The sequence below is a fragment of the Eretmochelys imbricata genome, chromosome 1 (assembly GCF_965152235.1).
Source record: "Eretmochelys imbricata isolate rEreImb1 chromosome 1, rEreImb1.hap1, whole genome shotgun sequence".
Taxonomy (NCBI): domain Eukaryota; kingdom Metazoa; phylum Chordata; order Testudines; family Cheloniidae; genus Eretmochelys; species Eretmochelys imbricata.
Window position 1 is genome coordinate 225,277,860 of NC_135572.1, and position 22,880 is coordinate 225,300,739.

At 45.9% G+C, this 22,880-nt stretch overlaps 2 protein-coding genes across 2 annotated transcripts; one reads left to right on the forward strand and one right to left on the reverse strand.

Moving 5' to 3' along the window:
* Positions 1–3,018: 3,018 nt before the first annotated feature.
* On the forward strand, positions 3,019–8,366 carry AICDA (activation induced cytidine deaminase). The gene is made up of 5 exons (XM_077807390.1): positions 3,019–3,032; positions 6,977–7,124; positions 7,419–7,689; positions 7,894–8,009; positions 8,307–8,366. The coding sequence occupies exons 1-5, from the start codon at positions 3,019–3,021 to the stop codon at positions 8,358–8,360; spliced, it is 603 nt and encodes a 200-aa protein (XP_077663516.1). The 3' UTR covers positions 8,361–8,366.
* Positions 8,367–15,570: 7,204 nt separating this feature from the next.
* Positions 15,571–22,778, reverse strand: LOC144259208 (C->U-editing enzyme APOBEC-1-like). The gene is made up of 5 exons (XM_077807392.1): positions 22,757–22,778; positions 19,255–19,285; positions 18,365–18,765; positions 16,321–16,442; positions 15,571–15,786 (listed from the first exon to the last, which is right to left on the reverse strand). The coding sequence occupies exons 1-5, from the start codon at positions 22,776–22,778 to the stop codon at positions 15,571–15,573; spliced, it is 792 nt and encodes a 263-aa protein (XP_077663518.1).
* Between the last annotated feature and the right edge of the window lie 102 nt (positions 22,779–22,880).

A 22,880-nucleotide genomic window follows, 5' to 3' on the forward strand; every position in this document is an offset into this window, starting at 1 on the left:
CCCATTACAAATTGGAATGGTGCCCTTTGTTGATAAATACTCTCCCAACACAGCCTGACCCACCAAAATGCTCCCGGCTTCCTCTCTACTAGCTCTGGGGGGAATGGAAGAGTCTTGCAATGAGCCCTGATGGTCAACTAGCTGTGCTGGAGAAAGAAACAGACATGGAGGAGCCTTCGCTGGAAATGACCCATTGCTAGCCCCTTCCAATTTTAATTAAATAACTATGATTGGAACACAGGGAAGAGATGCATTAGAGATATTAAATAATTGATAGTGGAAATAATCTCTTACATTTCTCGAGCATCTTCCACCCAAAAGGATCCCAAGTGTGATAAACACTCTGCAGATTACAGAAGGGGCTATAGTGGTAAGAGCACAGGTCTGCGAGTCCCTGGTTCTGCTGTTGCCTCACCCTGTGACCTTGAACAAGCCTTGTCATCTCCTTGTGACTCAGTATCCCCATCTATAAAATGGGGAAGATACTGCCCATACTGAGAAGAGGGGGTGAAAAATAATTAAATTTTTATAAAGGGCTTTAGATTCTCCGATGGAAGATGCAATAAAAATATTCTTTCTTTCTTTCTTTTGTTCTTTCTTTCTCCCACTGTGCTTCTCTCTGTTCCATATAGAGCAGGTAGAATCTGCCGTGCTTTTAGGTAGTAGGGATAATGTGTTAAATCTTACTGAGAACATGTCCCCTTTGGGGGCGGAGAGGGTGTTAGGTGAAGGATCTGGTTAAATATCATATGAAATGTGATATTTGTTAAACCTTCAGGCAAATACGTGCACTGAGCCTTTGTTTAAACACATGGCTAGGCTAACAGATAACGTTCTGGGACTTCTTTCAGTGTGGAAAATTTGATGTAAGCACTTGGCTATGGAAATTAAGAACCAGAAAAGGAATGGAACTGCAGCTTCCTTAATTTAGCTGATGAAATACTGGCAGGTGTGTTCTTGAGAAGGAGCAATTTCTGTGGGGTATATGGTCTTTTTTAACGTCCTCTGAAATGATTTTCCTGTCTTTATCTCCTTCCCAGTTAAAAGGCACCAAACTGAAAGGGGAAAAAAAGTATTTTTAGTGCACCTGTTGAATTCACTAACACAAGATACTATAGGGGCCAAGAGTTTAGAAAGATTCAAAATGGTCATATATATAAATAATAAGAATGTCCTCTGCAATTCTATTAGCTAGGGTACATATTTATAAGGCATATAAACCCTCATGCTTTGGGACATCAATCAAACACTAGGGGATAGGGGATCGGCTGGTATGAATTGTTATAACTCCTGAAATCAATGGAATGTATGACAATTTACACTAGCTCTGGATCTGCCCCTATTCGCTTGCAGTCAGGAAGAAAGGTCCCCAGTATGGGATTTCTTGCACCTTCCTCTGAAGCATCTGGTATTAGCCACTATCAGAGACAGGGCACTGGACTAGATGGACCTCAGGTCTGTTCCAGTACAGCAATTCCTACGTTCCTTATATTTTCGCATGTACTGGTTTCATATGACTCCATCAGTCATTCTGAAAGTCAGCTAAATAAATACAGAAAATAAATCAAGTACAGAAAAGTGGAGCACTTCCTCCAATACTATAAAAACAACCGCAGCCTTGTCCCAGCAGCCCCTCCCTATCTCCTCTTGCCCTAGAGCTAATAATGCACAGTCCATGTTCGTGTGGCTGTTCGTACAACAAGGAACACGGTTGCCAGGGAGAGAAGAAAGAGGGAGAGATGTTGTGGAAAATCTCCCCATCACCCCTTTGGCACCCATCCTGAGCTGATTCTGGCTTATCATAATGAATGGCTTAATAACTCTTCTGCATAAGACATAAACCTGGGGCTCTTCGGCTCTGATCCGGCAATTTACAACCTGCGGGCAGACTGCTACCGCTGCAGCAACTGCACCCACACGTTGTAAACAGGAGAATCATTAAAGATCCCATGTGGCTTTCTGCAAGAGGCTGCCTGATTCTCAGTCTCTCTCATTATATCTCTCTCATATTTGCTCAGCACCTGTCACCATAATATTTAGGTGTCAAGTTGGAGACTAAATTCCATCACTGAGCATTACAATTTGCCTCTTTAAATTCTCCCTGCATTTTCAGCTGGAGACAGTTTTCTTCTCCATTTCCTGTACTGAGCTGTTGTGTGGTGTTGCAGTGTGCTTTTAAACAGCTGCTGTGTCCCACCCCAGAGGTGGCTGCTGTTCTGCAGTGAGTGATGCAACTCCTTTGTACACAGTCTGCAAAGCCCTGCAGGATGAAACTGACAAGAGCAATGTAGATGACAGTAATAATCTGATGTTTTCTATGTTCCTTCTATCCAAGGATTCCAGAAACTTTACAGACATTGATGAAAAAAGCTTTGCAATCCACCTGTGAAGTTGGTCAGCATTATTACTCCCATTGTACAGATGGAGAAACTGAGACACAGAGAGATTAAGGTCCAGATTATCAAAGGTATTTGGGTGCCTAATGCCCACTGAAATCAATAAATTAGGTGCCTAAATACCTTTGAGGACATGGGCCTAAGTGACTTTGCCCAAGGTCAAACAATGAATCAGTGGCAAATCTAGGAAAAGAACCCAGGAGTCCTAGCTCACAGTTCCCTGCTCTAACCATTAGGCAACATTTCCTGTCTAGTTGAATTTTATTATTGATATTAATTTAGAAATATATCTTAGAGCTAAGAGGGGACCAATGAAAGGTGCAGGGGCTAAAGGGGAGTAGCCAATCAGGGCTAAGCATCTTTTAGAACTGAAGTCCCTTTACATTTTAACCCTTTCTTCTCTGGTGCCTGTGGCCCCAAAGAGCTCTCTAACTCCTCCCCTACCTAAACCAGACTGAAACCTGGAGGGAGATGATGGGTGGAGGCAACAAATGGGGGAGGGGAGTACAGGGCAGTTCTCATTTCTGTACATCGAGTCAGAGGACCATTCATACGGAGCAAGTGAGCAGGGTGACTCAGAGGACCTCCCTGTAACCCCCGCCACCACAAAGGAGACTCCGGCATGGCCATGGACAGGTACCCCTCTCCCTCCTACCAGAACTCAGGGCTTCTCTCTTGGTATGAATCTGTTCTGCACAGCTGCTCGCCGTCCCTCTCCATTTCTCCATCTGACTCAGTTCCACAGCTCTCCCTCCCATTTCGTTCTCTCTCTGACTGTCCCTCACTACAGATTTCTCTCTCTCTATCTCTTTCTGTCATTTCCCCCATCTCTGTCTAGCCCATTCTTGTTCAGATCTTTCTTTCTTTCTTTCTTTCTTTCTTTCTTTCTTTCTTTCTTTCTTGAACTAGGATAAGTACAGAGAGCTGAGGGGTAAACATTCAAGTGCTTCTGTGATCTATCTATCTATCTATCTATCTATCTATCTATCTATCTATCTATCTATCTATCAATTTCTGTCTCTCATTTTCTCTCTGCTGTTCATATACTTGCTCCTAGGTACAGATCATTCCAGATTACAGTAGCTCTACTTGCACTGCAGTTACACGGTGTCCAAATGATCACCTAATCACTCTTATGCAATTGCATGCCATTCTCCCATGCAAGGACCTGCCCTGTCATTTGAACATTTGGGGAGTGTATCTATATTAGAGGAGATGCTCCACACCTAACCACTTTCTTTAATGACTGGACAGAATCATGACTCAGACAGCATCCCCTCGAATTATGCAGGAGCTATATGGGGTGCAAACACCCTGTCATTTGTAACTAGCTATACAGTGTGAACCTGCTCAGTCGTTTTAACCTCCTCGTATCTGCCCAGGGTTGACTTGTTGATACTCACCTACCAAACATGTTTTGAAGTCCTTACTATAGCAGAACTCCCAGCGGAGTCAAAGCCAGAGAAAGCACGCAGCCAGAAGTGGAGTTAGCATTAGAGCGGGTTGAAATGTTTTGAGTGACAGATTCTCAGTCAAAAAATGACCTGTTTTTGACATCGTAAGTTTGCATGAAAATGGCTTTGTTTGTTTTTTTCTGTATTTTCCGTTTTTTTTCTGGTGACATTGGAAAATGCTAATTTGAGCGTCGTTTTGCTTGTTGGGTTTATGGTTGTTCCTTTTCTCCCAATGCCCTTTTCCAGTGGCAAAACTGTTAAAAAAGACTTTTAAAAAGAGGGGCAGGAGGGAGAAAAAATGAAAAATGAAACATTTGAAGGTGAAAATGTTCTCAAAAAGTTCCAAATAAACGAACAATTCTCCCTCTTCCAATCCCTTGGAATGAAAACGCTTCAAAGTGGTCACATCTGTCATGATTTTTCCCTCCTGTTTCTCCAGCTAAGGTCTCAGTATTTGGCCCTAAATGTTACACTTGCTCCTTAGCCCGTAACAGGGCAGGTAGTGCTACTGTAACACCCTGAGGTCAGTCATACTGAAGGCAAGAGCAAAAGGGGCGCCCCCTTTCTGTCCCCTTTTCAAGGGGGATAATGCCACACCTCCCTTCCCCGCCCCCTGCAGCGGTAAGCCACACTGGAAAGTGAGAGTGGACCATTGGCCAGGAGATACGTGCTTTGTGGACTAGAGCCAGAGCCGCTTCTGTGGGTCGGTGGATGGGTGGGGTGGTTCAAGGGCGGGTTGGAGTTGGAATAAAGCGGTACGAGCCCATTAGGGACCCTAAGCAGGACTATTTTTGCCCCTCCAACACATAATAAAAAGTGAATAGGGGGCCCCTTGAGCAGCTCGGGGCCCTAAGCAATTGTTGAGTCTGGTTATGCCCAGCGCCGGCTCTGGATGTGACTGTTCCGAGTGCACAAGGTACAAGTGTGAAAAAAAGCAAGCGTGATAAGGAAGGATAGATGAGGAGAGAGAGAAATGGAAAGTCAGAAAGACCCACTAAGAAGTGGAGTGAGACAAACAGAGAAATCGAAACAGGGAGACGTGTACGGTCAGCTCATTTGTATGGTACTTCTGGCCAACTTTGTATGCTAAGCAGGGTTGGACTGCAGCCGTGCTCAGGTGGGAGACCTCCAAGAAATTCCCAGATGCTACAGGGAGTGGCAGGAGTACTTCAGTCGGGGAGCTTTCTCCCCTCTGAGTCAGTACAGAGTCCAATGCCACAGTGGATGCTGTGTTGGGGGGAGAAGTGTAGGTTATTCAGTAAGGGTGCTCTGCCCTCTGGGTCAACACTAATGCTCCAGCATGGGAAGGAATGCTGTGGCATCAAAAGCAGAGGACTGCCATTTGAGCTAAAGGAATAACTCCATTAACTGGTAGCAGTAGTAGGCTCTTGACCCTTATGTGGACCATCCGCAAGGAGAAGACATGACATAACTTAGTCAGATGTTACATGTCTATGAGTTTAAGTTTATAATGTAGACATTGGGAGGAAATATGATATGCATATAATGTTCTTTAGGTACACTTAAGTTGTGGGTTTGGAACAAAGGATGTGTGTGAGTGAGGGATGGGTGTATCTTGTGTGAAAATGAGAGTTCTGTCTCTGTATCTCTGTGTGAATGTGCATGAGGGAGGCATATGTGTGTATGGGAGAAAGCTTTACATAGGTGAGGGCGGGTGTGCTGTGGGTATATAAAGGTATGTGACAGACGGATATGTGAGTGTGAATGTGCAGATGTGGGTGACAGCTGGAGGTGTCTATGAATGGGGGGTGGGGTGTATGCATGTGTGTGAATATGTCTGAATGAGTGCATGTGTGTGTGTGTGCAAATCAAGGTTGTGTAAAGTATGTATGTGTACGAAGCTGTGTGACAGGGAGGAGTGTATGTGTGTGTAGCGAGAATGTGATTGTAATTTCCATCTTAAATACCGAGTTACTCAGATACTGTGGTGATAGGTAGCTAGACCTGTGAGGGAGCAATGTATGTGTGTCACACAGAGGGTGTGTGTGTGCAAGTGTGTGTGTGTGTGTTGAAGAGATGTGTGTTTTCCTGAAACTCTCAGACCTCAGACTGAAGTCAGACAAACCTGCTACAATAAATCAACAGACACAAGCTCCCCTCTCCCAACCTTTACTCCACTCTCATCCCCCTATAGACCCAGACCCTATATCAACTGACCTGCTATGAGTCCCTCCATCACACATCAGCCCTTCAGAGCGAGGAGGTGACGTGCCAGGATTATTTTTAACCCATTCACTTCTGTTTTGCATTGCTGTGGAGGTGGCTAGCGTCTCACCTCAGTGAGCACAGCTGTTCACAGCTCCTGCTGCAACCCCGCATTGAGGTGAAGCCTGTTAGAAAAAGGTCTATGACTTCTGTATTCCCCTGGGCCAGAGTAGGATCCTATGCAGAGTAATGGGCCCCATGTGTGAATTTGTTTGACTTAGGGCTTGTATCCATAAAGGTCTCCATCCAGAAATGTCCTTCCATTACACTGAATGGAATTTTTTAGCTAGATTGCTGGTCTCTCCCCTCTCCCATTCTGTCCTCCCTGTGTGGTTTATTCCAGCATTCCACTGATGTTTGTAATTCCACCATGTTTATCTCTTGGAGGCCAAGGCAAAGTTCTTCCATACAGCCTGCTCTCCAGAGCTTTGTCCAATCCTAGTTTTAAATCTCCCTAGTGATGGGGCTGCCACCCCTTCCCTTGGAGACTCTGCCACAGTCTCACACTGTGAGGAAACATTCCTTGATTGCCCAGCCCGAAATGTCCCATCTTCTCAATCACACCCCAGGTCTCCTCCTTCAGACTCCCAACCAACTGCTCTGCCTCCTTGCTTTTATGCCCTTCCCACAGTTTCATCCTCTCCCACCTTAGTTGTTGTTTAACCAAACTCTGTAGATTAAGTTCTTTCCATTTCCACTTGTAGAGTCCCATCCTGCAGCCCCGTTGTCCTGTCTGTGTCCCTTTTCTGAACACTGTGCAGTTCTGGTATGGATGGGCCTAGGAATGAAGAGGATGTTCTAAGTTCAGAAACACCAGAGCCCTGTACAGAGACGCTGTTGCTTCCCTGCTCTGGGATGTGCTATTATAGTTTAATCTTCCCCTAAAATGTTCCCCTGCAGCCTCCTGATGAAGCAGAAGAAATTCCTCTACAACTTCAAGAACCTACGCTGGGCCCGGGGCCGCCATGAGACCTACCTCTGCTATGTGGTGAAACGTCGGGACAGCGCCACCTCCTGCTCCTTGGACTTCGGATACCTACGCAACAAAGTATGGGCATGACTTGGGCACCTATCTATACAGCCAAACGCCTATCCGCTCACTTTCTCAACTATCAGGCCATCTGTGTACCCAACTACTCACCCCACTATGCATCCATGCACCCACCAGCTCATCCCCTAGCTATCCATGCATCCATCAGCTCATCCCCATATCCATTTGTCCATCCATCCACCAGTTCAACCCTATATCTGCCCATACACTCCTCCACTCCTCCACATATCCATCCATGCATGTCTCCATCCTCTCTCCCATTGTCTCCCTCTCTGTCTCTCTCTTGCTCAGTCGGGTTGCCATGTGGAGATGCTCTTCCTGCGTTACATCTCCGCCTGGGACCTGGACCCTGGACGCTGCTACCGAGTCACCTGGTTCACCTCATGGAGCCCCTGCTATGACTGTGCTAGGCATGTGGCTGACTTCCTGCGTGCCTATCCCAACCTGACACTGCGCATCTTCGCTGCCCGGCTATACTTCTGTGAGGACCGCAATGCTGAGCCCGAGGGGCTGAGACGCTTGCACCGGGCTGGGGTCCAGATTGCCATCATGACTTTCAAAGGTGAGATGAGGAGATGGAGACATATCTCAGACATGGGGAGACAGAGGCCTGGAGCGAGGGGATGGGGGCGAGATGGTGACAGAGTCATGGGGGAGAAATATAGAGAGATATGGAGCCCTAATGATTCTTGGGGACAGTTGAGTCCTGTTCTGGGAAACCCTGACTCTGCTCCATGTCTTCATCCTGTCTCCTGCTCCTTGGCAGATTACTTCTACTGCTGGAACACCTTCGTGGAGAACCGGGAGAGGACCTTTAAAGCCTGGGAGGGGCTGCATGAAAACTCTGTCCGTCTGTCCAGGAGACTCCGACGGATCCTCTTGGTGAGGGACATTTCTTCTCCCCTGTTCATCCAGTGCCTCCTCTCCCTCCACTGCTGCACTTCTCCTCTGCTCCTGTGTGTCCCTTCTCTCCCATCTATCTTCCCTTCTTGACTGTCCTCTGTCCACTTTCCTCACCTCTGCTCTCCTCCATTCCATCTCCCTTTCATTTTCACCCCACCCTTCTTCGGTTCCCCCCTTCACCAACCCTCCTCTCCTCTTGTCCCCTTCCTCTTCTCCTCCCCTCTTAGCATTTCCGTTATTCAGCATAACTCATCTTGTCTCTCCTGCTCTGCACAGCCACTGGATGAGGTGGAAGACTTACGAGATGCCTTCAAAATCCTGGGACTTTGAGGTGGGCAGGAGTGAAGGTCACAGACAATCAGAAGACTCTGGAAACACATTGGTCCTACAATGTCTCTCTTTCTCTCCTACTCACACTTTCTCCGCTTCCTTCTTTCCCTCCCTCCCTCCAGCCTTAAATCCTCACATCCTGAGAAAAGACCTTTCTTACTTCCCTTCCAAGGAAAATTAGGATGACCCACTAAAGACAGAATTCCCCTGCACTCCCACTCCCACTCCATCCAGCACTACTGCCTTGCTTGGGGAAGCCAGGACTGGAGTGAAAGCCCTCACTGCCCTGCATTGACGCCTGTAGGGTGTGTTTTCACTACAGAGTTAATTCGAGTGATCAATACCCAGGTCTGAGCATCCAGGTTGGCCTAGCCCAGGTGTGGGTGGCCACACTACAAAGTCCCATCTGTGCTACTATACGCTCACTGGTGCTGCACTCACCCATGTGTGGCTCTAGGACTCCTGGGGCACATCCCAGGGTTCTTTATGCTCCAGTGAGCCGAACTGCCTCCTGATTCTCTGCCAGTGAATCGTGGGACAATTGGTCTGTCCTTCTGGGCACATGGGGGGAATTGTGGGAAGGCATTGGAGGATGAATAGTGATTTAATCTGTGCCCTCACTGCAGAGTGGGAGTGTTATCAATCAAGCGCAAGCCTCTCTCAGCCTTTAGCCTATAGCCCCAGCTGTGCCAGCTAGGTCAGGTGTAAAGCAGCACCAACCTTGAGAGGGTTTGCCAGGAGTTGGGTTAGGAGCAATACATGAATCAAAGCCTGAGTTAACTCTGCAGTGAAGACAGACCTCTAACATTTCCTGCTGAGAGAGTACAGGACTGGATTAATTGTGAGTCATCCATCCTGTCTCCTTATGCTGCCTCCTGCTGGGAGAGGCATTAACTGGAGTTCATGTGAGAGTGCCATGAAGCCAGCTGTCCTGCATTGATCCCCATTGTGCCCCTGCTATGAAAAGGTGGGGGCTGCAGTAGCTGAGAGACTCCCATTGCCAGCCCTTTTGTCCAGCTCTCTGCACTGCCTCCCACTCGGAGAGGTTGAGACTGGGAGACAGAACCCTAGAAATTTGAGGTGGAGCCGCTCTGGCCGAAAGTTTCAAGGGTGTCCACCTCAAGATACTTTGGACCCAATTTGCAGAAGTGCTGAGCACCCATAGCTCTCATTGACTTCATTGGTCCTTGACTTCTCAAACTGGGCAGTGAAAACCAGACGTCTAGATTTAGTGGAGACTTTTGAAAATGCTGGCCTAAATCTATTTCATCTTCTTCACACAGCTCCCTCAGTCAGGGCAGGATTGTCCCCTGTGGTCTAACCTCCGGGCCTTCATCAAATATAACACTCCTAAGCAATAGAGCTTCCATTATTTCCTTTTTGGGAGGGACTATTCCATAGCCAATTAGCAGCCGTACGTTCCCGATAACCAGTGTCCCTGCACGATGCCATACAACACCTCCTTCTGGGAAGGGCTGACACTGCACTATCTGAGATCTCCTTAAGCAGTTAGAGGTCCTGCACCATTCCCAGAAGTGCTTCCTTTTGGGAGACGCTCGAACTAGAGTGGTTGAGAGCTGCCCTACTGTTACATTGCCCACCCTATTCTCTACAGTGCCTCCTGATGGGAGAGGTAGGAAGAGGACTAATTATGTGCTTTCCACACCCAAGTCTCCTGCACTGTTTCCTATGGCACCTCCTGCTTGGGGAAACTGGAACTGGAATACCTGTGAAAATTCTCTGCAAAGCATTAATTTCCATGCATGGTGCTGTAGAAGTGCTTGATGTGATGCCTGTTAATGTTTGTACATATATATATATATATATATAAAAATAAATACATATATATCGATAAATAAAGTTCTTGTGTATGAGTAAGCTTGGCAGAATATGGTTTTTTAAAAATAATTTCAATGGATACAGTTGATGTTTATTTTGAAGCACTTTTTAAAGTTGTATTGATTTAAATTGTCACAGCTGCACAAAATTATGGGGAAGGGTCCTCATCACATGTGAAAATATAGCCTTAAATAAAAGTCTAATGAGTTCTCAAGCAGCATTTCCCTTACTTTGCCTAGCTGCAAATTTTGATTATTATCACTGGAGATATTTTCTCGCGGGGTTTGTGAGTGTACGGTGAAATCAATATTTACTGATAAAAAGCGAATCCTTCCAAACCTACGTATGAGCCCTAGCTTTTGGCTGGTCTGTTCCAGAGATGAGCCATATAAAGGATATGAAGATGGGAGAAAGGCTTGGAGCATAATCCAGATGTTGAAGCTGAATCCTAGACATGCTGGTTATTTTAGGGGTAAACTAATGGCATCCCCTCAAATTGTCCTTTAAATCATTACAGCGTCACACATCAAACACAGAGCGTTAGAGTGGTCAGGCAACTTACATTTTGGAAATATCAGTGGAAAGAGGCAAAGTGTTGATACTTAACATGCAGGCAAGGCTTATAATAAATAGACCGCAACCCTTCCCCATACAAGGAGGTAAACCTCACTGTCCACAATTTACAGAGGAGGAAACTGAGATGCTGATTTGCACAAGGTCACAAAACAAGGAAGTAGCAGAGCTGGGAAGCGAACCCAGTCTCCTATTTTGAGCATAGCTCAGGGCCTTGGTCAGCAGAGAGCACTCTCTCATAGACTCAGAGACTTTAAGGTCAGAAGGGACCATTATGATCATCTAGTCTGATCTCCTGCACAACGCAGGCCATGGAATTTCACCCACCCCCTCCGGTAATAAACCCCTGACCTATGTCTGAGCTATTGAAGCCCTCAACTCGTGGTTTAAAGCACTGCCTCGCATAATGCCACTACCCTTTTTGGAAGATGGACTCCTCTGTAGAGTGATGAGCTATAGAAGTATTACTAAAGCAACACTTTCTAAAAGTTGGGACACTGGATTTTATTCCAAGTAGCATTCACTAGTAATCCGGGGGGAATGAAAAGAGGGGAAATCTTACAGTAGACAACAAAGGCTCCTCTATGTGCACTGAATGTTCAAACCCCATCACAGGTCATTTCCTTTCAATAGTATTGACAGTAGCTTTGGTCATTTATCTAACCTAGTTGATCAAGCTATAGTAATCTATCTGATCTAGTTCACACATTTCCAACATGTGCTGTAGTAGGTAGGCACCAAACAACCTGGGTCTCATACAAACAATCCATCAGTAAGGTGATTTATCACAAAGGCACTGGCTGCACTAAATTTGCTATATAAGCTCATCCAAGCAAGATGACACAGGATGACTCCATCCAGAGTAGAAACAGAGGTGAATATAATGTAATAACTTTGCATTTAATCCCCAAGGATCCCAAACTCTTTTATAGACTGTAAATACACAACAAAGCCTGTGTCTTGGCAGGGGGTTAGACTAGATGACCCTTGCAGTCCCTTCTAACCCTATGATTCTAATACGGGTGTCACTTCACTGATGATATTCCCTATGGAGATAGCGGGGAATTGATCCTAGGCTTCCTTCCTTATTTATAACTTGGATCAAGCATTAATTCTCAATGGAAATTCCAGGGGATCTACCCCAGGCCTTGTTTGTGAGTTAAGGAAGATGCTGGTTTTGTGTAGGTGAATCCCAGAGGTATGCTCCCTATGGAGATCCCCGGGGAAAGCCAGAGCACTGAACCTGTAATGTCAGATCAAGCCCTCATTCCACCTCGTCTGGTAGCCGTCATGCTGCAGTGGCCAACATCACGCAAAAGTGCCCATGTTGCACCTGAAAAACTCTACAATGCTGTAAGTAGGAGAAAAATTCCTTCCTGACACCCCTTCATCCCACTCTCTGCTATGCATGACAGCTGATGAGTGATACTGTCATTTTAGCTGGCTTAGGCACAATTGTCGATCATGGTCAATAAAGTATCCAGTCCTTTTTCAAATCCAGCATATGTATGCTGTCAGTGCCACCCTGAAATACACATGTGTGCTCCTATTGGGTTTGGCTTCCAGAAAATCTGTCATACAATTATGTATACAAAATTTCACACACATTTCCATGCTTAAATTGCATATTCCATTACCACAAATGCACATGTGAAAGGCTAGACGCATCTCTTGTCATTTGTAGGTGTAATTAGCCAGCCTGCCTGCACAATCATGGTAATTACTCATGTGTTACTTACACAAGTGTGCCTACATTTTTGTGCATGCAATTTTGGTACTGACATTTTGCAAATCAGGCCTTTTGGGCACATTGACATCATTTTCATAGCTGACATGTGCTTTATTACATTTCCAACTGAGACGTAACTCCTCCAAGAAATAGCTAAATCTAAAAGGATGTTTAGGAAACACCTCAGGAAAGAAAAAAGGAAAAGAACAACTATTTGGGGAGTGCTATATAAAGGATATACCTAGCAGTATATATGTGTGTATAGCTACCTAATAGAAAGAGTGCCATCTACTGTCTGGCCCATAAAAAAATCTAGCATTGTTCATACATTTATAGGTTAAATAAAGTTGTTATTTAAATAGCTGCAAATAGCTTCCTGACTTAAGACAACAGTAGGGTGACCAGAAGTCCCAATTTTATAGGGACAGTCCCGTTGGGGGCTTTTTCTTATATAGGCTCCTATTACCCCCCACCCCCATCCCGGTTTTTTTTTTACACTTGTTATCTGGTCAGACAAGAGTAATCAAAGCACAGTCATCAAAAAGCAGGGAATTCACATCTTTTCAAGAGCTGCACACATATTACTCCTCCTGGTCATTGTTGTCAAGGCTGATTCCCCACTCTGGCACTTCGAGTGCAGAAGGTGAGGGCCTGCAAGGATTCTAAAAATTAATACCGACCACTCCAGGCTTGTACTAAACTCCCAAGGTCACAGCTTCTCTCTGACCTTTGAGGCGTAGATACTGCCACCACCCAAATGCAAAAAAACCCCCTTTGAACCCAGGAAGGAGCACCTGGGAATTCCTCCCTGTGGGGTACCCTCAAGCCCTTTCACCCCCACTCTAGGGAAGAGCTGAGAAAGAAAAGAAAGGAAATCAGCTGTTGCCACCAGCTAATTAAACAACATGTGCACAAACCTCTTAGGACACAAAAACCCAATCCTGTTCTTAAAAAAGGTAAATTTTATTAAAACCAAACAAAAAAAGAAAATACATCTGAAATTTACGCTATTGCTAGATTTAAAAAGAGCAAATATCATAATTAAGCATCAAGATTGGTTTTCTTGAGGTCCAGCTTAATGGTTACAAGCAAAACAAAAACATTTGGTGGTTAGCACAGAGGAGTCCACAAGCCATAAAGAAATAAAAGAAATAAACCTAATCACGTTTTCCTAGACATTTCCTGATCTACTTACATATTTAGCGTTTTAAATGAGTAGCTTCTAGGTATGATCTGATGATTTTTCATACCTGGCTTAAAGCTTTTTACAGCATAGTTTCAGCCCTGCCCCTGCTCTCCAGGAGAACAACACAGACCGACCAAAGGGGAGTCTTGTTTCAATTTTAAAAAGTTCTAGCCTTCCCGTCGGCTCTTTTGGCCAGGTGCCCACTCACTTCCTTTTACCTATGCATAGCAGTGAGACTTTTTAACCCTTTACAGGTAAAGCAAGTAGAGAACAGCTACCAAGAGGGATTTTATAGCTAACTGGCTGGCTGGATCCATGAAAGGGAGCTCTCCCCCCCTTCATTTATCACAATTGTGGAATATCATTAGGGATCATATTGAAGCAATATGAGCTGAATTACAGCTAAACATTGAAAACACACATTCAAAGCTCTGAGAAATATGTTTTCGGAATGTGTCATTCTCATCACCATTAGTCATATGCTCTTCACCTCCTTGTTCTCTGCAAGTGAAGATCTAGTCTAATAAGGCCCTGCCTAAATTACAACTACAACCCTCCTGGGGACTCTGTTTGCAACACCATTGCCCCTAACCTGGTTGCTCCTTAACATTGGGCCCAGTTTTCCAACCACTTACCATGTGAATAAATATACTCAGATCCCATTGGCTTCAACAGTTACTCAACAACAGTTACTTGTGTATGTGGGATTGGGCTTCTGGGTCCTACTTATAGAGGGGAAGTTAACTGTGTCAGAGTTGTAACATGGTTATGAAAGTTCTGGCCTTCCCTACAAATTGGAGCAATGATTGTGACTGGTTCAGGGGTCAACTGAGCATGTAGCCAGTTCCCTGGCATGGCTGAATGTTTAGTGCAGATGGGGGCTAAAAATTCATCATAGTCTAAAAGACTAATATTTAGATGTCACCCAAAGCCACTTGCAATTCTGCAGGCTGTTACTCCAATTCACAAATGCACTCATTTTAAAATCTCCACTTTGCATCTCCAGCTTGAAATCATTACTAATTAGGGATCATTGATAAGGCACTAGGCACACCTGAGCTGTATCTATAGTAATGTAATTTACTAAAGCACTCTTCCCTAAATGTATCTAGTACAAGGATTGCTCCTTAGGAAATACACACCTCTTCCTCCTCCCGTGATCTCATTTGCATTGGTAGAAATCTAGAGTGACTCCACTGAATTCAGGATTTACCCCAGTGTAGATGAAAACAGAATCTAGCCCATTTCAGTTAATTGAATTGAAGACATTAGGGTCATCTATCCATGAGACTGGACCATGGTCCAGGTCAGTATAACGATGATGCCTGTTGACTGGTTGATGGCCAAGTCTTGTAGCTTGGTGTGTAGTTGTAATTGGATGCTTGTAGATAGGTGGTTACTTTTTGGAATGTCTACACTGCAAGTGAAGGTGTGATTGTAGCATGGCAAAGCATATCCATGTTAGCTTTAAACTAGTGAGTACAGGTAACAATAGTAGGGTAGATGTCATGGCATGGGCTTCAGCATGGGCTAGCAACCAGAGTACAAGTGCTTCAGGGAGCCTGTGTATGTACTGTGGTTGTTAACCTGCACTGAAGCCCATGTCACCACATCTACACTACTATTGGTACCTGTTCTCACCAGTTTAGAGATAACACAGGCATGCCTACCTTTGCTACAATCACAGTCTTCACTTGCACTGTGAGATATTCCAAAAAAATAACTACCTGTATACAAGCAGCCAATCATAGCTACACACCAAGGTACAAGACTGGGCCAACCCTTTGCCTTGTTGATGGTTCAGGCTTGAACAATGGTTGGTGCTCCAGGCTAGTATGTTGGTGTAGGCTGTTGATTGACTTGTGTCTAGGCTTGAGCACAGGTCACTGCTTGTGACTGACCGGTGGTCCAGTAAAATACATTGATGGGTACCAGTGTTCAGCTGATGGCCTGGGCCTGAAAATCAGTGGCTGCTGGTGACTGTTTGCTGTGTGGAGACTTTGCCAGAGTATTTTTCTATGAGATTCTTGTAAAACGAGTCGGAAAAAAGGTAAGCCAGTGTAATTCTTCAGCCAAATCTGTAAACAAGGAGGTAGGCCCTGGTACAAACAGAGAAAATGATATTAAAAGCACTTTAGAAGCTAACAGTCCAATGGCATCATGATAGGGTCACTTGGGCATTTCAAGGGAAGCAGCAACAATAAAGAACCTCTCCCTTGAGCTGCAGTTACTGGCCACTTTTCAACAGTGTTACTGAGAAGAAATTTGAAAGGAAAATACTCAATGGCCCCATGAACCCAGATGGCACTCTCCATGTATTAGAGCTGAGCCATGAAAATGGGTCATCAGAGCCAGAGGAGATGTTGAAGGAGAGACATGAAATGCCACTGATGGGACATAGTTCTCCTTAGGCTAAAGTCCACCCTCCTGGTTTAATCTGGTGCAACCTCACTTCAGTAGAGTTCTGCCCATTTACTCCATGGCTGAATTTGATTCCCTCTGGGAAGAGCCAGGAAGAGAGCTCTGGTCTCTTGACTACCAGTTCTATGCTTCAATCACAGGACCATCTCCTTTTACCTACATGTGACGCTGGATCAATTCTCTCCCCACCCCAGCATTAAGCACCTACCAACCTGTAGGATACACTGGAGTTCAAGCATATAGAATATCATCCATGGAGTGAAGTAGCAGGGCCAGTAAATATCATCTTTTCTGACTCGGTGGTCGACAAATGTTCTCCAACAGTAGTTGTAAGCTGAGTGAATAACAAGATCACTAGTCATGCGGTGAAGGACACAACAAGGCGACTGATACACCAATCATCACCCGCCCTGAGTTTGATCAAGGCAAGGGAGGAGAAGCCTTAATAGAAGGGACACTTGAACTGCTGGTGTAACCCACACATCTCCTGGGTGTGGTGTTCTGTCCCATCTAGTGGCACCGAGACCACTTAGAGAGAGAGATAAAATGAGTCTGCTCCACAGCCTTAGCTAACAGCCAGTTGGATTTTAGCTCATGCAGTAGAGGCTTGTGCACTAAGCTCCAGAGACCCCAGGTTTGATTCTGCCTGCCCATGACTGCGGTTTGTTGGCGTTACACTGGCACCTGGAGATGCCTGATGTGCTGCGCTGCCCTGCATGAACCTCCAATCTCAGGCTGAAGGGGGATGTCCTCATTATTGCTCAGGATACAGTGACCCAGGAAGGAGAAAAGAAAGACATGCCCACATGCTCAAAGGTGGAGGGGACACGTATATACCAAAGACTTCCTGAAACTGGGACAGTGTGAAGATGACACCGAGCTCCTAACGGGATTTGTTTGAGGCATAAGTGATGTAGCCTACAACGCTGTACCCTAAGAGGGTGCCTCATGAGGGTGGCTCTTGTACCTGTGATGGTTAGGGATCTATCTGACTCCACATAGCCTTAGTGGGGGAACAGTTCTCTCCAAGAGCTTCTCCACCCTCTGCGAAGGGAACAGGCAGAACCAGCAGGGAGAGATGCGGGGAGAGAAAGAAAAAGCAGGGGGAAAGAGAAGCTGCTGAAACTCCATTCTCTCTGCAGGGAGCAGGGAATAGCATGTGGAAATATTTGAACCAACCCATTGACCCCCCCATCCCAACTGCATTTCCCTAGAAATGAATCAATGTTTGGCCAATATGGCAGTGTTTGATTGTGGATTCGCAAAACGAAAAGGAGTACTTGTGGCACCTTAGAGACTAACCAATTTATTTGAGCATGAGCTTTCGTGAGCTACAGCTCACTTCATCAGATGCATACCGTGGAAACTGCAGCAGACTTTATATATACACAGAGAATATGAAACAATACCTCCTCCCACCCCACTGTCCTGCTGGTAATAGCTTATCTAAATTAATCTTCAGGTTAGGCCATTTCCAGCACAAATCCAGGTTTTCTCACCCTCCACCCCCACACACAAATTCATTCTCCTGCTGGTGGTAGCTCATCCAAAGTGACAACTCTTTACACAATGTGCATGATAATCAAGTTAGGCCATTTCCTGCACAAATCCAGGTTCTCTCACTCCCTCACCCCCCTCCAAAAACCCACCCCCATACACACACAAACTTTTTGGAGGGGGGTGAGGGAGTGAGAGAACCTGGATTTGTGCAGGAAATGGCCTAACTTGATTATCATGCACATTGTGTAAAGAGTTGTCACTTTGGATGGGCTATCACCAGCAGGAGAATGAATTTGTGTGGGGGGGTGGAGGGTGAGAAAACCTGGATTTGTGCTGGAAATGGCCTAACCTGAAGATTACTTTAGATAAGCTATTACCAGCAGGACAGTGGGGTGGGAGGAGGTATTGTTTCATATTCTCTGTGTATATATAAAGTCTGCTGCAGTTTCCACGGTATGCATCTGATGAAGTGAGCTGTAGCTCACGAAAGCTCATGCTCAAATAAATTGGTTAGTCTCTAAGGTGCCACAAGTACTCCTTTTCTTTTTGCGAATACAGACTAACACGGCTGTTACTCTGAAACCTGATTGTGGATTGACTCTCACCAGCTCATTTCACATGGCCATCAAACCAGAATAACTTTCACTCACTACTAGCCTGGGACCTAACTGGCACCAGTGGCCTAGAAGTGAAAGGCTTCATGTCCCATTCCCCAGAGTCCAGAACTGAGGTACCTGTAACCTTGGGAAGTGTTACCTGGCAGGCTCATGATGTAAATGTTCACTCCACTGCTCACCAGGTCCCTGAGGCCTTGTCGGTTCCGTTCATCTCTGTGCCTGAAGAGCCGCCCTATGTAGATTTGCAGGGTCACTTTGGGGTGGGCCTGTAGGAAGTGAACGATCAGTCTGCAACACAGCCCACAGGGGCTCCAGGACAGGAACCAGATGATGGAGCAGTGCACTGAAGGCCTGTGGCGTATCTCCCTGAAGTCATTTTCCAGGCAGTTGATTTCGGCATGCTGGGTGGGGGTGTTCGGGCACCACTTCCTCCAGAACTTGGTGCTGCTGCCCCACTTAATTTCATAGAGTAGGTAGGTCACCTTGGGAAATGCGCTGGGGTCAAAGATCGCCCTAAATTCCTTTGGCTGTATCTTCCACCTGAAACCCAGATTCCATCACTGGCACCAACCAATATCTTTAATGACTCCCCCTTGTCTCACATATAGCAAAAGAGACAGAGACGGTGGTAAGGATGGGAGAGGCACAGTATGTATGGTCTTAGTACCACCGCTTTGCAGATGGTCAGACAAGCTGCCTGTATGACTGTGTGTCCCCAGGTCCTGTCTCTAATGACCCCTGGGATATATGATACCTGAGACTTCTGGGATCAGGGGTTCAGTCTGAGCTGCAGCTTTATTGTAAAGGAAGGCAAGAATTCTGTCTACAATAAAGCAAGGCACCATGGCTGCAGTGTACTGCACCAGGACCTACATTGTTATGAAAAGGACAGAGAGAGAGGAGAATGGAAAGGAAAATAGCAAGATGCTTTTGAGATAGCAGAAGTTTGAGGGGAAGAAAATCCCCCCCACTCCCTCTGAAATTCTCTGTGGCATCAGGCACGTACCAGACTAGAGCTGTCATTCTTACCTGTGGCTAGCACTTCTGGATGGATGACCTACTGGAAGAGAGAACGGAGAGTCACCTATGAGCTGGTACAAATACAGGGTGGGTTGGGGGTGGAGGTGATTTTTAGGATCCCAGTTCTCACCCCAGGGATCCAGGACAGCATTTTAGGAAATCAGTGACCATTCACACCCACCTATTCCTTACAGTGGAAGTCCAGAGAAATGTGACCCTGTTCCTTCCTAATTGCACCAGCTTTCTGCCATGTATTGTCATTCTTACCTCAGGGGTGCCACCTGGGGTATATGCTCCTTACACCTAGATAAGGAGTTTAACTGGGTTGGAAATTGGATGGGAGACTACCACAGGCAGCGTTAATATATCAGGAAGCAGTGACTTTGTAGGGGTGCTCTTCTCTCAGAATCAGCAGTGGGGTAGGTGGCTCAGTAGAGGGTGCTCTTCCCTCTGAGTCAGCACTGACTCTAGCGTAGCACTAGGGGGCGCTGTGCTGCAGGGAGTGGGGTGGCTGGTTCAGTAGGGGATGCTCTCCCTTGTGAGTCACCCCTACCCTGTAACCCTAGTGTGGTGCTGGGCATGGCTCTAGACGAGATATAAAACCAAGGATGGGGTGCTTAGAATCCCTTGACACTCTTTGTAGGAGTAGGAGTGTTAACCCTGGTGTCCTGGCTAAATGCTCATTTGTGTTACGGCACTTTGCCTCCCAACACTTCTCTCTGTAGTTTCAGCTGGCTACTAGATTTTTCTTCACTCGCAGTCAGCTGTGTGGCATTGCTGTGCCCTGCTAAACAGTGGCCAGAGGTTCTCCTCTGACACCATTTGTACATCAGTGCAACTCCGTTGATTTCAATGGAGTCCCTCCTCATTTACAGTGGTATAAGAGGAGAATCAGGCCCTTTGCATCAGCTTGTGAAACATTTTGGAAGGGCTCAGCCTGGAAGACATTAGGGAAAATGTTTGTTCTTTGTAAAAAGAAAAGGAGTACTTGTGGCACCTTAGAGACTAACCAATTTGTTTGAGCATGAGCTTTCGTGAGCTACAGCTCACTTCATCGGATGCATACCGTGGAAACTGCAGCAGACTTTATATACACACAGAGATCATGAAACAATACCTCCTCCCACCCCACTGTCCTGCTGGTAATAGCTTATCTAAAGTGATCATCAAGTTGGGCCATTTCCAGCACAAATCCAGGTTTTCTCACCCTCCACCCCCCTACACACAAACTCACTCTCCTGCTGATAATAGCCCATCCAAAGTGACAACAAATCAGATGTCAAGAATTATAACATTCATAAAGCAGTCGGAGAACACTTCAATCTCTCTGGTCACGCAATCACAGACATGAAGGTCGCTATCTTAAAACAAAAAAACTTCAAATCCAGACTCCAGCGAGAAACTGCTGAATTGGAATTCATTTGCAAATTGGATACTATTAATTTAGGCTTAAATAGAGACTGGGAGTGGCTAAGTCATTATGCAAGGTAGCCTATTTCCCCTTGTTTTTTCCTACCCCCCCCCCCCAGACGTTCTGGTTAAACTTGGATTTAAACTTGGAGAGTGGTCAGTTTGGATGAGCTATTGCCAGCAGGAGAGTGAATTTGTGTGTGTGTGTGTGTGTGTGTGTGTCCCGGGGGGGGGGGAGGGGGGGTGAGAGAGCCTGGATTTGTGCTGGACATGGCCCACCTTGATTACCATGCACATTGTAGGGAGGGTGGTCATTTTGGATGAGCTATTACCAGCAGGAGAGTGAGTTTGTGTGTGTATGGGGGTGGGGGTTGAGAAAACCTGGATTTGTGCTGGACATGGCCCACCTTGATTATCATGCACATTGTAGGGAGAGTGGTCACTTTGGATGAGCTATTACCAGCAGGAGAGTGAGTTTGTGTGTGTGGTTTTTGGAGGGGGGTGAGGGGGTGAGAGAACCTGGATTTGTGCAGGAAATGGCCCACCTTGATTATCATGCACATTGTGAAGAGAGTTGTCACTTTGGATAAGCTATTACCAGCAGGAGAGTGAGTTTGTATGTGTGTGTGTGGGGGGGGGGGGGGGGCGGAGGGTGAGAAAACCTGGATTTGTGCTGGAAATGGCCCAACTTGATGATCACTTTAGATAAGCTATTACCAGCAGGACAGTGGGGTGGGAGGAGGTATTGTTTCATATTCTCTGTGTATATATAAAGTCTGCTGCAGTTTCCACGGTATGCATCCGATGAAGTGAGCTGTAGCTCACGAAAGCTCATGCTCAAACAAATTGGTTAGTCTCTAAGGTGCCACAAGTACTCCTTTTCTTTTTGCGAATACAGACTAACACGGCTGTTACTCTGAAACCTGTCTTTGTTCTTTGTGATATTAGGTCCTGCCAAATTGCCCCACGTTGCTGACACGGCTCCTCCTCCCCGTGCTCTCAGTCTCTCCTTGCTGCCTGTAATTTTTCTGTGAGTCCCTTTCTCCAGGACCTCTCATGCATCTCTGAGCTCCCAGAATGGAGCTGCCATCCTGCTCTTGTGCAACTAGTTTGGTTCGTAGGAACCTTGAAGGCGATAGCTGAAAGAATGAAAATATAGACCTAGTGACCTTGGTTCCCAGGCCTGGGATGAAACATCTTGGCGCCTTTGCAAGGGGATTAGATAAAGTTCAAAGGGAGTTTAGGAAAGCTCTTGGTGTGTCAGATTTTAACCGTTTTTATCCCGGACCAAAGTCAGTTTTCCCTACCCTACTTGCAAGAGGGACACTTAATAGCAGTGCTCCCAATGATGTGGGTACATGACTGCTAGGAGCTGGACCAGCTAGTTCACAGACATAGAACTATGTTCACTCTTGTACAGGAATACAAAAATAAATACCTTTCTTTCAACACTGGCTGCCACGTAGCCATGACATGGTTATAACCAGCCTGGGGCTGCATCAGAAGCAATGCCCTAGGAATGAAAGTCTTTGTATCCCAGCCCCCAAACCCCAGGCCATCCAGTCTTCTTCACCTGGTGCTGGCTCAGGCCCAATGCTCCAGACAGGCCTGCTATCCCATTCCTTGACCCTCTTGGATCAGCTGGTAACCCTGCCACCCCCCACTACTACCTGGAGCTGGCTTGCATTTCATACCCCAGAGATGATCTCTGCACTATTCCAATCTCAGTTCCCCTGAGTCAGCCACTCTGCCACCCTCCCCTTGAGACTTGTGTTTTCAATAATTTGCATCCTTTAGGGACAAATCTTATCACACATTTTATACCTAGGCATGCAAGCATAGATACATACATACACCCCTGCACCCAGAAACACATACACAGAGATAAAAATACACACCGATAAAATGTTTGCTTTATACAAAGAACCCCACATCCAAACATCCACTCCTACACATCCCTGCGTGATCACAGGTGCTCACAAACACATGTAAACATACAACATGCACACACATACACAATCGCTCACCTCAAACAATCACATAACACGGGTACACATAGACAGACATACACATACATTCTCTCTTTCACCTACACACATACCTGTCTCTGTGGAAGCAGTCATGGCTTCCTCTCCCTTTTTTCTAGCCTCCTAGTCTGTGGGATGGTCTTTTTCTCTCTTAACTGAGACCCTTTATCTCTTTCAGTTCCTGTTCATGAGAGCTGG

What these genes read in the sequence shown, in the direction of transcription:
- AICDA (XM_077807390.1), top strand. An exon ending in TCGGATACCTACGCAACAAA is followed by an intron (nt 7,125 to 7,418) that starts GTATGGGCATGA and finishes TCTCTTGCTCAG; the next exon opens with TCGGGTTGCCATGTGGAGAT. An exon ending in TGCCATCATGACTTTCAAAG is followed by an intron (nt 7,690 to 7,893) that starts GTGAGATGAGGA and finishes GCTCCTTGGCAG; the next exon opens with ATTACTTCTACTGCTGGAAC.
- LOC144259208 (XM_077807392.1), bottom strand. Translation starts at nt 22,778, where the DNA reads ATGACTGCTTCCACAGAGACAG. An exon ending in TCCAGAAGTGCTAGCCACAG is followed by an intron (nt 18,766 to 19,254) that starts GTAAGAATGACA and finishes TCTGGGTTTCAG; the next exon opens with GTGGAAGATACAGCCAAAGG. An exon ending in TTACATCATGAGCCTGCCAG is followed by an intron (nt 16,443 to 18,364) that starts GTAACACTTCCC and finishes TTATTCACTCAG; the next exon opens with CTTACAACTACTGTTGGAGA.